General features: G+C 35.3%; 2 protein-coding genes across 4 annotated transcripts in view; one reads left to right on the plus strand and one right to left on the minus strand.

Moving 5' to 3' along the window:
• The window catches only part of VMP1 (vacuole membrane protein 1), a 127547-nt gene that overhangs the window by 90953 nt on the left and 17403 nt on the right, over positions 1–19191 (minus strand). For all 3 annotated transcript variants that reach the window (XM_045044813.1, XM_045044811.1, XM_045044812.1), the window contains exons 2-5: positions 15826–15927; positions 13135–13270; positions 8405–8495; positions 7039–7149 (exon numbers count right to left, since the gene is read on the minus strand). In XM_045044813.1, coding sequence (XP_044900748.1) covers positions 7039–7149; positions 8405–8495; positions 13135–13270; positions 15826–15901 — 414 coding nt within the window. In that variant the 5' untranslated portion in view covers positions 15902–15927. The remainder of the gene's footprint in view (positions 1–7038; positions 7150–8404; positions 8496–13134; positions 13271–15825; positions 15928–19191) is intronic.
• Positions 1–19191, plus strand: part of PTRH2 (peptidyl-tRNA hydrolase 2) — a 53843-nt gene that overhangs the window by 10395 nt on the left and 24257 nt on the right. The gene's annotated exons all lie outside the window — the stretch shown is intronic.

The raw sequence follows: 19191 nt of genomic DNA on the forward strand, positions 1-19191 counted from the left end.
TATATGAAAAAAATATGGAATTAATGTGAAGCCTAGAATGATTTTATTTTCCTCTAGACTTAAGATTTAAGCCTGAGCTTCAGTCTCTGTAAGGGCTAATTTATATCTAATTCATCCTTACCTTTAAAGTGTGGCTCCTTAGGGTTCCAATCCAAAGCCTGCAAGTTTATCAAAGCATATCATTTGCCAGTATCACCTGTCTAGGTTTCCTCTTTAACATTACGGTTGCCCTTATAATTCTTTGCTCTTTTTTTTTTTTTCTCTCTATGATACCTTTAGGCAGACTTTTTTTTCTTTTATTTAGAGACAGAAATCACACGCACACAGGCATTGTGAGAGAGGGAGAGCAAGGGCTGTCAGCACAGAGCCCAACATGGCACTCAATCCCAGGAACCATGAGATCATGATCTAAGCTGAAATTAAGAGTCAGATGCTCAACCCATTGAGTCACCCAGGCACAGGAGTTTTTAAATTTTATCAACCTGTTAAAGATACTTTCATGAGAGTATTGATCTAAATTGCCTAATCTATCACCACTGGAAATGAAACAATTATCAGTGGTTTTTATGCTATAACATACTGCTGTATTAAAATAAATTGTGGGAGCACTTGCAGCAATGTGGATGGAACTCGAGTGTATTATGCTAAACGAAGTAAGTTAGTCAAAGAAAGACAAATATCATATGATTTCACTCTTATGTGGAATTTGATAAATACAAAACAGATGAACATAGAAGGGAAGGTAAAATAAAATAAAAGAGAGGGAGGAAAACCATAGGAGACTCTTAAATACAGAGAACAAACTGAGGGCTGCCGGAGGGATTTTGGGTGGGGGAATGGGCTAAATGGGTAATGGGCATCAAGGAGATCACTTGTTGGGATGAGCACTGGGTGTTATATGTAAGTGATGAATCACTGGGTTCTACTCCTGAAACCAATACTACACTATATGTTAAGTAATTTGAATTTAAATGAATAAATTAAAAATACAAAAATAAATAAAAAATAAAAATAAATAATAAACAAAGGGTGTGAGAGTCCTATGCAAAGAAAATTTTAAGACTTAAAAAAATGTACAGCACCTGTGAGACATTTTATTAAATTCTTGGAGAATTTAAAAAATCAATTGTGGGAAATGTTGCTTATAATTTCTTAAGAGTAACAGCTAAAGTGTGTAAAATGAAATGACTGCCTTTTAAATAAAATCATAGTAAGAATAATGATAATAGTAGTAACTATCATTTGAGAACCTTATTTATACTAGCCAGTGAGCTGAAAAGTGCACATGTGTTATTTCATGTACATGTGTTACTTCATCATTTCAATAACGTGTTATTTCAATCCTCAAAACAGCCTTATACAACAGGCATCATTCCCATTTTCAGCTGAATAAAATAAGGTTTAAAAGTTAAGAAACTTGCCAAATATCATAGTAATATTTGACTCAGCATTCAAACTGAGCTGTTTGACTCTGCATATGCCCTATTACCTCTCATGATAGGAATGAAAGATTTCAGTCCCATAACAAAATTACCTTCAATTACTTGCATATTCTTGAATAATAAAGAAAATAATGGAATTATGGCATTATATCTGAAACTGGGCATGCCACAGTAGTATGTCCTGCCTGCAAATATTTATATCACAATAGAAGGAAAAGCTAATAACTGTTAAACTAATTAATGAATATGGAAAACTATTAAGAAAACTTATTTTCATTCACATGCATTATAGTTATAAATACAGATAAATAATAGAATATGCCTCTATAATCTAAGTAGAGCTATTTAAAGGTTTCATATTTATCTAGAACACAACTTGCAAATATAGTGGTTACATTGGTTGTATTAGCAATGCCACCTAGTGGCAGCCAAAGAATAGACAGACGTAGGAAAAAGTTCTAGAAGAGTGGTTCTTAAGTTGCTATGCATTAGTCTTTGGAGAATCTTAGAAGTCCTTTTTGCCAGAAAGATGCATATTTTGTAGACACGACACATAACAACATGTATAGTGTTTCAGGAAATTAACAGACAGACCTCTTGAAGCCCATTTGTTGACTATTACAATTAATGGAACAAACCAACTAACTCAGAGGCACAACTAACCTCCCTTGACCCTTGAGAAAAAAATCCATTCACTTTCCCTTCCCTTCCTCTCTGGTTAGTAATCATTATTCCTACATAAATAGCATCTAACTTCTCCTTTGTGGCTAGATACATGTTCTCTGAAAACTACTGGATTTCCACTGTTTTCAAATCAGTTTACAAAATTTGATGGTAGCCCAAACTAGTCATTTTTCCCTATTGATTTTCATTAAATTTAATGTGGATCAAACAACTATTTTTACTTCTGATGTTGGAAGTAATGAGGACTTTCAGGGCATCCGAATTAAGTTATAACTTTTCAAATATATCTAAAATATAAATAAATTGTTTACTGACAAACTTATAAATCAAGACTGTTTCTCCATTTTATTATTTTTTTAAACTTTAAGTAGGCTCCATGCTCAACGTGGGGCTCAAATTCATGATTCTGAGATCAAGAGTCGCATGCTCTACCAACTGAGCAAGCCAGACACCCCAAAACAATTTTTCAATTTTAAGGGCAGACAGACAGGTATCTAATATTCTAGGAAATATAGTAACCCTTTGAGATGATCATTTAGTTGTACAATGAATTATAATGAACTAAGTGAAACTTCCAAAAGAGGTAATTTCCATATTGAGAAGAATCTAATTGGGAAATTTTGTCTATTTAGGAAAAATTTTTCTAGTTCATTTTTAAGCCATGACTTCCAGTAAAGAGTACTGTAATGAAGAATGAATTAAATCTTTTCCTTTTGTTAAATTTGGTTTCTTTTTCATCTATTTTACTACAAATTATTATCAAAAGGATAGTTAAATTTCTGACTGCATTACTCTCCTAACATGGTCACTTGTTTTCTTGCCTGAGGAGTTACATGTTGTATATGGAAAATGTGCCAGTTTCATTGGTACAAAAATATATGACATTAGAATGTTAATATCACATCCCTAAGTGAGAATAAAGGCTCATAAATGAAGGGAGGTATAATTAGGACTTTCCAAACACAATTACATTTCACAGATACAAAGCAAAAGGAGTGGCCATCTATAAGGATAAACTCTGTTGACCATCTGTCACCAAGAAAATGTTAAGTTTTTAAAATAGGGACACCCAGGTGGCTTAGTCAGTTGAGTATCCAACACTTGATTTCAGTTCAGGTCATGATCCTGTGGTTCATGGGTTTGGGCGCCCATAGGGCTCCACACTGACAACTGCCTGGGATTCTGTCTCCTCCCTTTCTCTCTCTGCCCCTTCCCCGCTCTCTCATTCTCTCTCTCAAAATAAATAAAAATAAACTTTAAACAGGCTTGGGATTCTCTCTCTACCTTCCCCCTCTGCCCTCCCCCACTCACTCTGTCTCTCAAAATTAACTTCAAAAAACAATATATATATATATATATATATATATATATAACAAATTATTTAGAATAGCTTCTTAAATATCACAGATCAAATTTTTATTTTTTATTTTATTATTATTTACTGTTTATTCATTTTCGAAACAGAGCGTGAGCAGGGGAGGGGCAGAGAGACAGGGAGACACAGAATCCGAAGCAGGCTCCAGGCTCTGAGCTGTCAGCACAGAGTCAAACGCAGGGCTCAAACTCATGAACTGTGAGATCACGACCTGAGCCGAAGTTGGATGCTCAACCTACTGAGCCATCCAGACATACCACAGATCAAATTTTAAACCTTTATTTGATTCTGCTTTGCTTCTGGTTTCCTGGCTATTTTTGTCTGTTCTAGAATGCCAAAGTTTACAAGTGGACAGTCTTATTGATGAATTTTTTTCTTCCACATCTGCTACCCTATTGGTTATTGACTATCAGGTGAAAAAAGACATATATAAACCCAACTACACAACATTTTGGAAAAGCCAAAACTTATAGAGACAATAAAAGGATCAGTGTTTACTAAGGTTTCACTGGTAGAGGGGAGGTGGAAGGCAGGATAAATAGGTAGAACAGAGGCAATTTTTAGGGCAGTGAAACTATTCCATATGATACTATAATGGGGGGTACAAAACATTATGTATTTGTCAAAACCCACAGAACTGTAAAACAAAGTGAACTCTAATACTAATAATAGGTTTTAGTTTATAATGTATCGATACTGGCTCCTCAATTGTAACAAGGGTACCACCCCAAAGTAAGATGTTAATAATAGGGAAACTATTGTTATGTTATACATCTGAAACTAATATATTTTATATCAATTATACCTCAATAGAAAACAACAACAACAAAAAACAGGAGAACCTGTGTGTGTGTATAAAATGGTACGTGGAAACTTTTTTTTTTTCTCAATTTTTCTGCAACTCTAAAACTGGTCCAAAAATAAAGCCAGAAAGAAGGGAAAGAAAGGAAAAGGAAAAGAAAAAGGAAGAGGAAGAAGAAAAGAAGGGAAAGAAAGAAAGAATTCTTAGTCCTTTACAAATTTCCCTTCTTTCTGTCCAACCACTTGCACCAGCAACCCACCTGGATCAGGTGAAAATCTCATGTACCTTGCAAGATAATTATAACATCCTTTTAAATTTCTCTTTTCAGATACTTATAATATGTACTCAATAAACAACTGAATATAAAACTGTTTTCCATTCAGTTAGTGGTATCAACTCAAGTAAAAAACCAACAATTATCTTTGGCTCCTTTCCCTATAATTAAACCATAACATCTTTGTGATTATACTAGTAAAATTTCTCTAAGATTTGTCCCGTTCCATCCCAATGCTGTTGCCACTCCAACCACTCTTCTGAAATATTTAAAATTTATGGCATCTTTTGTTTTCATTCCACTTGATTGCTCTCTGCAAATTCTTTTTTGTAAATATCCCCTCCTCTCCATACTGCCTGCTACCTCCATGGAAGCCTGTGTCTTTCAGAAGGATTATCATAACTGCCCATCTTCCTTCTCTCCCATTTTCAATCTATCTCCCACACTACATCCAATATCATATGTTTAAAATGCAGATCTGGTTATTTTACTTGTATTTAATTTTAGCGCATTTAAAGTAATTCTAAACGCCACTCACAAACAAAAATCAAATTTATTTAGTGCTGAAAAAAGTGGCCTGATCCACTCTGCACTCCAGTTTATGATCATCAGTGATAATGCCACAAAACTTTTATACAGCTCTTACCTATAATGCAACAGTTTCAGATGTTCCCTAATTAAATCTTCATACTTGCTGAACTAATATATATAGTATTTACTTTAATGAGAGAGTATAATACCTTCCCTCAAATAGCTATTGAAGAGTTTCTTCTACACTTGTGAAAAGTCTAACCACATTCCATTAAATCTGCACTCTGATCCCCCAGCAGAAGTAACTAGTTAATTTATGGAAGCAAAGACTTGATTTTTCACTCAAATGAATTTTATAATAATTATTGATTATTTGTATGTTTCTAAAACCTTTACTGGATATCAATGGAACTAAAATAATAATGTTTTCACATCACGACATTTTATAAATGTCACCTTATAAAGGTTTCTCATGGATATGAAAAGAAACAGGAAACATATAACTTCCTTGTTTCAAATTTCTTTACCCTAACTTATTGTGCAATTTCTACATTTCATTAGAATCACTTTTAAGATTCAGCAGAATCTGCTACCTGGGTTGCTTTTTAGATACTTCTAAATTAATCCAGTGCTACAAATTAGTTCCTTAATCTGGTTTTCCCAAAGAATCTCAGAAGAAAGATTTAGAAAAGAACAGACTGGTAACCTATAACCTCTAATTCCTTCTTTTCTCCTCTCTCTCAACCTCAAATATAGTATTATATGTCTAAGAATTTAGTTATTAAAGAAACACTGATATGGATTAGTTCTCTGGGATTATGTCCCTATTTGGGATTAAATCAGCGAGCAATCATGAACAGAATTTTAAAATTCCAGATTTTAAACTCCCATAAACTTGGAGAAGTTATGAATTATAGATTCTCAAATTATTCTTCAGACCATTAATTTAGCAGCCTTCTGAACAATCATTCCTTAATACTTACCATATCTGCTTCTGAAATGAATTCATTGAAACATAAAGACTGGAAACGTTTGCTGTGTTGAACTTTATTCAGGAATCAGTACTGCTGTGACAACTTTTCACCTGTCTTTCCCCAATCAAGATCAGGCTTTTTTCAAATATGGAATTGTTTTCAATTCCTCAGCAAAAGGAATAGAGTGAAACAAGAGACGAATCCAGGGCACAAAATCTGATGAGCACTCACTCCTCAAGTCCATACTTACATGACCGTGAGAGTGCCATTTAAATTCTGTTCCTTAGATGTCTTGCTCATCACCCCCTGGTCCTAGCTCTGCTATTACATCAGTACATTTGTTAATGTTTAAAGGAAAACCTATCTTTTATCTCCCCATTTTCAACTAAGTAAAACAGTATTTTTGAGGAGGGGTACATTTTATACTTTGATTTAAAAGGATTTAAGAAAGCTTTCAGTTCGACATGTGTTATATATACTTCATTAACTACATTCAGTAAGAATACCAAAAATGACTATCCAGGTGTATGCATGTGGTACTTGAGAACATGAGGGAAGACACCATTTCTCATTTGCTGATTAACAGAGAAAGCAAACTGTTCAAATTAATTCTAAGCCTTACATGAAATCTTGTACATTTAAAGAACTTCAGCTATTAAAATGACCATTGCATAAGCAAAAGAACCATTATTCCAAAACCTGGAAGTAACATTTCCTGGCTGAATTAATTTAAGTGAACAATCTCAATTGCCCAAGGGTTTTTCCCTCTTCTCTTTTTAAATCCTCAACCCAAAAGGAAAAACAAAACAATTCTAAATCAAACTTAAAAACACTGATTTGAGGATTAGAGTGCTTCTAAAATGCAAAGGTAGATAACTAAAAATCTTAGAATTTTAATTCCTCAAGCACCAATTAAAACATCTCTTTCAATCTTGCTTATTAAAAGTTATTCTTACCAGATAAAGGAGGAAGGTGTGCAGCCCTGTTCCAAGCCCAACAGAAGACAAAATTCCTAAGCCTATCCAGTAGGCATACAAGAGAAATTGTTTCTCTATACGTTGCACATACTGAAAAACAAAATGGACGCAGTGGGGGGGAAAAAAACTTGTTAAGCAAAAATACATTATTTATCACCTACAATCAAACTAAAACAAACCAACTAAAATAAGTTTCTAATAGGAAGAAAGCATTAAGAATAAGAATTCCTTGAAGAGGCCTAATTCCTCGTATATGTGACAGCAGAGAGACAAAAAATTCATCTAATTAGAATACAGATCTTGTTTTTAGACCTTTAAAGTCCTACTATTGTGAATGACATTTATAGGAAAAATGCAAATTACTAATATGATTTAACTATGAGAATAAAAGTTTTAAAGGTATTTAAAAGTTACAAAAACTTTAAGAAAGCATCATAATAAACAGTGGTAAGAGTGGGACAGTTGTTCACATATTTGTGAATGGAATATATTCTTCTTAATCAAAGTACAAAAACGGAATACAATTATTTTTGTATATTGAAGACCAAGATGCTTTTCAAACAAGAGCAAACTGAAGTCCACTGAGCTATGGACTTGTTGGAAGCATTCCACATATTAGATTCTAGACTCTCACACTGGCAATTAAATTCTTCAAACCAGTTCCTTACAAACTCTTAATGGCATACATATATTTCTTCAAAATAGTTAAAAGAAATGCATTTAAAACTATAAAAACTTCTCTGAAATTAGAGGTGAACTGTTTTAAAATATAAAACAATACTACTTTAGAACCATTTCCTATTAGAATACATTAATGTTTTGCTATTTTTAACCAAAGTTTTGACTAAACACCATCAGGAAAGTTACATTTGAATCCTTGAAAATAAAAAGAAATGATATATGCCGAATATAAATGCTCAGCAGCCATGAAATGCCACAATATTTTTAATATTTGATCTTTTAAGACATTAAGATATCATTTATGATATAAATGTAAAAAACAAAACCAAATCTAAAAATGTGGAGGGCAGAAATTTTATCAAATCCACAACAGTCCCATTTTGAAACTGTTTGGGATTAGGGAGGGTACAAGAATAGAAACAGAGGGGTGTCTAGATGGCTGAGTCGGTTAAGCGTCTGACGCTTGATCTGGGCTCAAGTCATGATCCCACAGTTGTCACATCGAGCCCCGTGCCAGGTTCTGTGCCGGCAGTGTGAAGCCTGCTTGGGATTCTCTTTTTCCCTCTCTCTGCCCCTCCCTGGCTGGTGCTCTCTCTCTCTCTCTCAAAACAATCATTACAAAAAACAAATAAAATGGAATAGAAAGAGTTGCTGAACCTCTTACCTGTTGATGTGCTCCTTCAACACAATACGTAGCTATAAGTACAGCAAGCAGCAATAAAAAAGATACCACAATGCTTTGACGATGCCATAATCTTAAAAACAAAAATAAATGAAATATCTCACAGTCTCATTTTTAGGATTCAGCACTCCCAAAACAATTTCTTGTTGAAGCATTTAGGTTGTTTAGCACAGCTACAGAATGGTTTTTGGGGTTAAACTCTTGTCCTTAAACATGATGGTCTCTTAGAGTACAGAAGGAGGCCAAGAGCAGATACATAGTATAGAACACCCAATTTTTTTTTTTATCATAAACCCTATGGTAACCTTTCCCTTACCCAAAAGACTGATCTAATATAATGAAATATATATATAATGAAAAGAGCGCTGGCCTTCAAGTTAGAGGACCTGGATCAGAGTCCCTAAGTATTACACTTTGAGTAAGATGTTTAACCAATCTGATTCTATGTCTTATTTTTAAAATCATAATACAGTTGGGGTGCTTGGGTGGCTCAGTTGGTTAAGTATCAGATTCTTGGTTTTCCCTCAGGTCATAATCTCACTGTTTGTGGGATTGAGCCCTGCACTGGACTCCTTGCTGTCAGTGCAAAGCCTGACTGGGATTCTCTCTCCCTGTCTCTCTGCCCTTCTCCTCTCTCTCTTTTAAAATAAATAAATAAATAAACATTTACAACTAAATAAAAATAAAACAAAATAAAATCATAATACAGTTGACCCTTGTACAATATGGGTCTGAACAGTGCAGGGACTACATGTGGATTTTTTACAGTACAGTACTGTAAGTGTATTTTCTCTTCCTTATGATTTTCTTAATAACATTTTCTTCTCCCTAGCTTACTATATTGTAAGAATATTGTATATAATACATATAAGGTACAAAGGCTTCTGGTCAAAATTAGGCTATTACTGGGGTGCCTGGGTGGCTCAGCAGAGCATCCAACTTCGGCTCAGGTCATGATCTCACAGATCATGGGTTCAAGCCCTACGTCGGGCTTTGCACTAACAGTGAAGAGCCTGCTTTGGATTCTCTGTCTCCATTTCTCTCTGCCCCTCCCCCACCTCTCTCTCTCTCTCTCTCTCTCTCTCTCTCTCAAAAATAAACATTAAAAAAAATTTTTTTAAAAAGTAGGCTATTACTAGTTAAGTTTTCTAGGAGTCAAAATTTACACACGGATTTTCAACTGTGTGGGTATTGACACCCCTAATCCCCATGTCATTCAAGGGTCAACTGTAATCATAAACTTGTTTTACTGCTTTCACAGAGTTGCTTTAGGGGTCAAATGAACTGAAAAATATTACAAAATGTTTAATAAACTGTATGTACAATAAAAATGTAAGATACTATTAAAAATAATAACTTGGGGCATTCAGCTGGCTCTGTCAGTGGAGCATGTCAGTGGAGCATGTCGTGATGTCAGGACTGTGAGTTTGAGCTTCACGTTGGGTGTACAGTTTACTTAAGTTAAAAAAAAATATAGGCATCCAACTCGGCAAGGAGGAAGTCAAACTTGAGAAAATTCTTTGCAGATGACAGGATACTCTATATGGAAAACCCAAAAGATTCCACCAAAAACTTGCTAGAACTGATCCATGAATTCAGCAAAGTCGCAGGATATAAAATCAACGCACAGAAATCGGCTGCATTTCTAAACACCAATAATGAAGAAGCAGAAAGAGAAATCAAGGAATTGATCCCATTTACAACTGCACCAAAAACCATAAAATACCTAGGAATAAACCTAACCAAAGAAGTGAAAAAGCTATACACTGAAAGCGATAGAAAGCTTATGAGAAATTAAAGAAGACATACAAAAAAATGGAAAAATATTCCATACTCATGGACTGGAAGAACAAATATTGTTAAAATGTTGATACTACCCAAAGCAATCTACATATTCAATGCAATCCCTATCAAAACAATACCAGCATTCTTCTCAGAGCTAGAACAAACAATCCTAAAATTTGTATGGAACCAGAAAAGACCCTGAATAGTAGGCAAAGCAACCTGAAAAAGAAAACTGAAACTGAAAGCATCACAATTCCAGACTTCAAAGTTGTAATCATCAAGACAGTATGGTACTGGCATAAAAATACTTAGATCAATGCAACAGAATAGAGAATCCAGAAATGGACCCACAAACGTATGGCCAACTAATCTTTGACAAAGCAGGAAAGAATATCCAGTGGAATAAAGACAGTCTCTTCAGCAAGTGGTGCTGGGAAAACTGGACAGCAACGTGCAGAAGAATGAACCTGGACCACTATCTTACACCATACACAAACATAAACTCAAAATGGATCAAAGACCTAAATGTAAGAAAGGAAGCCATCAAAATCCTCCTGGAGAAAGCAGGCAAAAACTGTTTTGACCTTGGCCTCAGCAACTTCTTACTCAACATGTCTCCGGAAGCAAGGGAAACAAAAGCAAAAATGAACTACTGGGCCCTCATCAAGATAAAAAGCTTCTGCACAGCAAAGGAAACAATCAGCAAAACTAAAAGGCAACCGACAGAATGGGAGAAGATATTTGCAAATGACATATCAGATAAAGGGTTAGTATCCAAAATTTATAAAGAACTTACCAAACTCAACACCCAAAAAACAAACCATCCAGTAAAGAAATGGGCAAAAGACATGAATAGAAACTTCTCCAAAGAAGACATCCAGATGGCTAACAGACACATGAAAAAATGCTCAAGTCATTATCAGGGAAATACAAATCAAAACCACAATGAGATATCACCTCATACCTGTCAGAATAGCTAAAAGTAACAACTCAGGCAACGACAGTTGTTGGCAAGGATGCGGAGAAAGAGGAAGCCTTTCGCACTGCTGGTGGGAATGTAAACTAGTGCAGCAACTCTGGAAAATTGTATGGAGGGTCCTCAAAAAATTAAAAATAGAACTACCTTACGACCCAGCAATTGCATCACTAGGTATTTATCCAAAAGATACAGGTGTGCTGTTTCCAAGGCACACATGCACCCCATGCAGCACTATCAACAACAGCCCAAGTATGGAAAGAGCCCAAATGTCCACGACAGAGGAATGGGTAAAGAAGATGTGATATATATATACACAATGGAGTATTACTCAGCGATCAAAAGCAATGAAATCTTGCCATTTGCAACATTGTGGATGGAACTAGAGTGTATAAGTCAGAGATTTTTGCTAAGCAAAATCAGTCAGAGAAAGACAAATATATGACTTTACTCATGTGGAATTTAAGATACAAAACAGATGAACATAAGGGAAGGGAAGCAAAAATAATATAGAAACAGGGATGTGACAAAACATAAGAGACTCTTAAATATAGAGAACAAACCGAGGGTTGTTGGAGGGGTTATGGGTGGAGGGATGGGCCAAACAGGCAAGCGGCATTAAGGAAGATACTTGTTGGTGGGGTGCCTAGGTGGTTCAGTCAGTTAAGCGTCTGACTTCAGCTCAGGTCATGATCTCCCAGTCTGTGAGTTCAAGCCCCCCATCAGGCTCTGTGCTGAGAGCTCAAAGCATGGAGCCTGCTTCAGATTGTGTCTCCCTCACTCTGCCCCTCTCCCACTCACATTCTGTCTTGTCTCTCAAAAATGAATAAATGTATTTAAAAAAAAAAAAAAAAAAGGAAGATACTTGTTGAGATAAGCACTGGGTGTTATATGCAGGGGATGAATCACTGGATTCTACTCCTGAAATCATTATTGCACTATATGCTAACTCACTAGGATGCAAATTAAAAAATAGTAATAATTAAAAAACAAAAAAAGATGGGGCACCTGGGTGGCTCAGTCAGTTGAACATTTGGCTTTTGATTTTGGCTTAGGTCATGATCTCAGGCTCATGGGATCAAGCCCTGCGTTGGGCTCCACACTGAACATGGAGACTACTTGGGAATCTCTCTCTCTCCCTCTGCCCCTCTCCCCAACTTGCATCCATGCTCTTTCTCTTAAAAAAATAAATAAATAAATAATAATAATAATAACAATAATAATAATAATTTGGAAACCAAGTTCAAAATGATAAGGCATGGAAAAGTTCAACTTGTTCTTTATGATATCTGAAACAGGCCTGATAAGTACTAAATTTAAAGATACAACACATTTCCAGGGCAGAGTCCTCTTTCACTGGCTGAAGCTGTCAGTAAAAGTGCCATGTATCCTGAACTCTATCCTACTAAAGATTCAGTGTGTCTGGTGTACACAAGCTTAAGTTCTCTTAAAGGTAAAGCCAGAAGAAAAAAATCTTGTTTCCTATGTTATCCTTTGTGTAAAAGATTCAACATGAGACAGAAGTCAATTGCAATAATCTAGTGAGCAAATAGCAGTATGTTCCCTATTTTTCTTGAAACAATAGAAAGGAAAATAAATATATTCCTAAAACATTCTAAATTTTGGGGCGCCTGGGTGGCTCAGTCTGTTGAGCATCCAACTTTGGCTCAGGTCATGATCTCACAGCTCATGAGTTCGAGCCCCATGTCAGGCTCTGTGCTGACAGCTCAGGGCCTGGAGCCTGCTTCTGCTTCTGTGTCTCCCTCTCTCTCTGCCCCTCTGTCTCTGTCTCTCTCAAAAGTAAATAAAAATGTTAAAAAAATAAAAAACAAAAATAAATAAATTTAACTAATTCATATGGAAAGAGCAGGAGGTAGAGAGTAGGAGATTGTTAAAGATTTCTAAAATTAGTACATAAAATTTATTTAAAAGGTAATGGAAGACTCTTTACTTTGAGGTCCATTCCTTCAAGATTACTAGGATTTCCAGAGAAAAATACTGCAAGGTAATGAGTGGCTGTCTCCACAGGACAATATTCTGCCTCTCTTCCCGATCCCTCCTCTTCTTTTCATTCATTGAAGAAGGGTCTGAAAAACATTAGGGCAGAAGTTAAAAGAGAATGTTCGCTTTTCCCAATCACTTTAAAAATTCACCTACTTTCCCATATCACATTTGAAGGACTGTATACAAACCTCAAAAAATAAGCAATGAGATTCACATTATGATACGTCTGGTTTAGGTGATTCTGCTCTGCTCTGAGGACTATTTTAGCAATTATTGTCAGGACACAAGTTACTTTTCTTGTACACTACTGGGATACTAAGTTAGCCCACCTTCCATGAAAGGTGATTTAGTATCACATCACAGAGCAAAGTGGTTTAGAGCTCAAAATGGGACGGCAAACTACTTGGTTCCAAATCTTGCCTACAAGTCATGAGACAGCAGGCAAGTTAGTTAACCCTTCTATCTCTCAGTTTTTTCTTTTCTGAAATGAAGATGAACATAGTACTTAACTTCTTTAGGGTCATCACAAAGATTAAATGAGTTAATATATGTGAAGCTCTCAGAAGACTCTGACACTTAGTAAGTGTCAAAGTTATTATCAAAATTACAAATGCACATACCCTATAACCCAATAATCCCATTTCTAAGAATGATTAGGTATGAGGTGATATGTCTTTTGTACAAGTTTATTCAATGCAGTGTTACTTGTCTTGGCAAAAAATTATAAACAACCTAAATGTTAACAGAAGACAGAGGAGTGGTTAAAGTATGTATACTGATACAATGGAATACTAAGCAGCCATAATGAAGACTACAGTTATAGCACAATCTCTAGGAAATACAAAGTTAAAAAATACCACAGTACAGGACAGTAAGTGTGTCATACTGACATTAATTTTAAATTCCAAGGGGTTAGGCGGCAGGGGAAGAATATATAAATGCACATGCTTATTGAGAGAAAGGAAAGAAAAAAACAACATGCAAAAGCTACTATTGTGGAGTTACTTCACACTAATGTGAAGAGACTATGACATATGCATGCTTATCTCTACATCCTGAAATTTTTGGTGCAATGATATAAAATTTATCAATAATCAGAGTAACCTGAAAGTCAGATAAGTGCTGCAAAATGTGCCCTGCAAGGCAATGTAGTGATCAAAACACAGAAACTACTATTTCAGATAGCTTGCACTTCTTCCAATGTAAGAGAATTTCTATAATAGAATATTACCATGCTGGAATATTATTTGCAGTATGTTTAAGATGTTAAACAACTACAAATCAAGAAGAAAACCATTATAATTAACAGAAGTGAAAAAGCCTTCATTTCCTTTAAACACATGAAAGAAAGTTCCTACTTTAACCATCTATATAAATAAAAGCCATAGTTTCAGGGCTTTCAGGGCCTTTTATTATTATTATTTTTTTAAATGTTTGAATAAGTGTTAAATATACTGAAATTTACTACAAATTCCAAATTTGGTTAAAGTATAAATTTATTTGTTGCAAATGAAAATTTTAAAATAAACCCACAATAGGAGCGCCTGAATGGCTCAGTCAGTTAAGCGTCCGACTTCAGCTCAGGTCATGATCTCACGGTCCGTGGGTTCAAGACCCACATCGGGCTCTGTGCTGACAGCTCAGAGCCTGGAGCCTGCTTCAGATTCTGTGTCTCCCTCTCTCTCTGCCTCTCCCCTGCTCATGCTCTGTCTCTCTCTGTCTTCTTTCAAAAATGAATAAAAAAAAACATTTAAAATAAAATAAAACTCACAATAATCACATTGACTTTTTGATAATTGTACATTTAGGATTAGTGTAATAAGTAAATTTACAATCTACTTCTAAAGTTACAAAATAGCATGATAACACTGAGCACCAAACAAAGCCAAATAAATACTGACCACAGCATAAGATTAACAAATAATAACCTTGTACCCAGAACACTGGTGATGAAACTATGGCTAGGCTGCTTCTGCTATCACTGTGAAAATTCACCCTATAGGCCCGGACCCATAAATTTCATTTACTAAGAGGGGTAAAAAAAGATAATTACTGTAGTCCCCCCCTCATCCGTAGGGGACATGTTCTAAGATGCCCAGTGGATGCCTGAAACCAGAGAGTACTGAATTCTATATATAACTATGTTTTTTCCTATATCTACATAGTTATGCTAAAGTTTATAAATTCGACACAGTAAGATTGACAGCAATAACCAATAATAAAATAATTATAAAAATATAGTTTAATAAAAGTTATATGAATGTAACTTTCTTAAAATATCTTATTGTACTGTCCTTCTTCTTGAGATTATGTGAGATGATAAAATGCTTATGTGATAAGATGAAGTGAAGTGAATGATGTAGGCATTGTGATGTGGCATTAGGCTATTACTGATGTTCTGACAATAGATCATTCTGTTTCTGGACTGCAGTTGGCCATGGGGAACTGAAACTATGGAAAAACAAAACACAGATAAGAGGCAGGGGGGATTTCTGTAATGTTATATAAAATATATAAGAATCTCACATACTTATCATATATTAACAAAAGACAGTAAATATTAGATATATTTCTATTTTACTCCACTGAAAAGGATATCATTTAAACCTGTAGATCTTCTCTCTCCAAATCACCATACCTGTGAAGTTTCCATTATATTGTTCCTTGTTCATTGCTACACGTCTCTGGTCACAATTTTTTCCATTCTCTGCCATTTCATAGATCAGTAACTCTTGAGGAGCTAGTAAAGCAAAATAAAATCCAATGACATGTTACATACTTCTGCTTTGCATTTATGACTGAATAAAACTGAGAAACAACATGGTAGTGATATTCTTCATGCTGTTTGAATAATGTGTTTACACTTTCATCTTCTCTTTTATAATCAAGATTTGAATAATTTGTATAGAAACTCTAATAGAAGTAGTAAAAACATAAAAGCCATGTAGTTGTAAACCTTTTCCAGATTAAAACTTGGAGGCAATTTGTCCACTGCAAAACATAAAATATTAGCATCTTCAAATATTGATAAGCTAAAGTCTTTCTAACCCATAATTTAGTATCATATACACTACCTACTCAAATTTACCAGTCTTTTAGTTCTTTTAGCATTACTAGAAAAAAATGAATATACTATCAAACATGTCAAAAATGTTGATACAGATCAAAGACCAATTTTATTTAGGAAAAAAATTCTACTGAAAAAATAATATGAGCCTAAAAAAAGAAAAATCCTAAATGTTTCAGATATGTTAAATGTACTCTTTATATCACGTTTCATATTACACATGTAGATATATATTTTTACTTTAAATCCCTGTATTACAACATATAACTTGTGCTGACATGATTATTCTACACAAAAACATCAGATTGCCTATAACTTATCATTCTTTCAGGTATTAGTATGGCAAATCTTTCTACTTAAGAAGCACAGTACGTCAATCAAGTCTGCAATACAGACTCCTTAATACCCTTTGCATGTGCCAGGAATCTTGCTAGACCTATATTCAGCTGATTAGAATGTGATATGGTCATATAGTTTGTGAGCTGTGACTATTTTATTCCTTAACTAAAATTCTTTTTTTTCTTTTAAGATTTTAAGTAATCTCTATACCAAACGTGGGGCTCGAACTCACAACCTTGAGATCAAGAGTCACATGCTTTACCCACTCCAGCCAGACGCCCCCTTGGAAAAATTCTAACTATAATTACTGCTCCCCAAATTTATGCTTCATAATGGAAAATAAATGAAATATTATGTATATATATAAAAAGACTGGGAGCACCTGGGTGGCTGAGTCAGTTAAGTGTCTGACTTGATTTTCGCCCAGGTCCTGATCTCACGGTTCTTGAGTTTGAGCCCTGCATCGGGCTCTGCGCTGACAGTGCGGAGCCTGCTTGGGATTCTCTCTCTCCTCTCTCTGCCCCTTCCCTGCTCTCTCTCTCTCTCTCAATAAACAGATAGATAGATAAGACAGACTGAGCAAAGAGCATACATTCATCACTTCAAAAGAAGGTGTCTTAGACACAACCATTTGTGGATATCTTTGTTTTCTTGCCATCATTTCTCAACAAGCAAATAAACATATTAAGAAATGAAGTATAGGATTCAATTAGCACAGATGGATAGCCTGGAGTAGACGATTATAAGATTTAAAGTTTGAAAATCTTGGGGCACCTGGGCGACTCAGTCAGTTAAGCGTCCAACTTCGGCTCAGGACATAATCTCGTGGTTTGTGAGTTTGAGCACTGCATCGGGCTCTGTGCTGACAGCTCAGAGCCTGGAGCCTGTTTCGGATTCTGTCTCCCTCTCTCCCTCAAAAATTAATAAACATTAAAAAATAAAAATAAAAATAAAAAAATAAAGTTCGAAGATCTGGATTTGCATCACAGATTTGCCACTAACTAGTGGTATGTTCTTAAGCAAGTCCCATTTTTTCCAGATATCGATTTTCTTGTTTAATGTGTTTTAGATTTTATTTCAAAGTCACCTCTACACCCAACATGGGCCTTGAACTCATAACATCAAGATCAAGAGTCACATGCTCTACCAACTGAGCCAGCCAGGCAACCCTAGATCTTGATTTTATGATCTACAAAACGAGAACAAAAATTCTCACTGTCACAGGATCACTAAGGATGAAAGAGTGTGTGTATGTGTATTTGGGCATGCACACCTGTGTATAACCACATCAAAAGGATAGGAGGTACATGAACCAGTAAACTGACTATACTTTAGAAACTACGGGGGCGCCTGGGTGGCTCAGTCGGTTGAGTGTCCAACTTCAGCTCAGGTCATGATCTCACGGTCTGTGGGTTCGAGTCCCATGTCGGGCTCTGTGCTGATAGCTCAGAGCCTGGAGCCTGCTTCGGATTCTGTGTCTCCCTCTCTCTCTGCCCCTCTCCTGCTCATGCTCTGTCTCTCTCTCTCTCTTTCAAAAATAAATAAACATTAAAAGAAAAATTAAAAAAAAAAAAGAAACTACATGCTTCACTGCTACCATTCAGTGATGTCAGTGTCTTTCATTAAGTGCTCATTTAAAAAAATCTGGGATCTGTACCAGGCTCTGGAGACATAAATATGAATAAAACAAGGTCTTTGTCCTCCAGAGGGTCCTTCTTCCTTTTTTTTTTTTTTAACTTAAAAAAATTTTTTTATATAGTTATTTTGCAGGGGAGTGGCAGAGAGAGAGGAGGAGAGAGAATCCCAAGCAGGCTCCACACTGCCAGCATGAGATCATGACCCAAGCTGAAACCATGTGGGATGCTCAACTGACTGAGCCATCCAGGCACTCCGAGGGTCCTTCCTTCTGGTAGGGAAGCCAGATGAGCACAGGACTTCACTTAAAATGAAACAGATATATAGTATCCAACTTAGTGGGAAGAAAACAGGTTTTAGAGTCTAACAGAACTGGATTGAAACTCAAACCTCACAAGTATCTACTCCATGAAATGGACAAATTTCTAAATCTCTCTAAACATCAGTTTCTTTAACCTGTAAAATAGAGGTAACATGACACGTATCAAAGGTTTACTGTGAGAATTAAACAAGGTAATATGTATAAAATAATAATATATTGTCGTACCTTTTATATGAACTCAATATATACTAGCTACAATGATAAGGAGGAAGAAAGTACAGGACAAAATATGGGAGTTCAGAGGACAGGTACATTCAGAAGAGTTCATAAAAGCTGGAAGTTTGATTCTGTGAACTTAAGGCATACTTATATGAAGGTGTTTTCAAAAGACAATATAAATATAGCCAAGCAATTAAAAGGACAAAGAAAAATGAATGAAGTTATTCTGTGGAATTCTCTAAGACCAGAGCATCATAATAGGTTCACAAAATGTAACTCTATTCCACAAATCATGCTTTCTGGGCTTTATTAATAAAATTAACTGAGGATGTTTGAAATGGACCATATAATAAAGGAGTTTTGGATTTTCTATCTTCTAATCATTTAACTAGAAGCCATACTTAAGTTCTATAAATACTTAA

Source organism: Felis catus, chromosome E1, assembly GCF_018350175.1.
Source record: "Felis catus isolate Fca126 chromosome E1, F.catus_Fca126_mat1.0, whole genome shotgun sequence".
Classification (NCBI taxonomy): Eukaryota; Metazoa; Chordata; class Mammalia; order Carnivora; family Felidae; genus Felis; species Felis catus.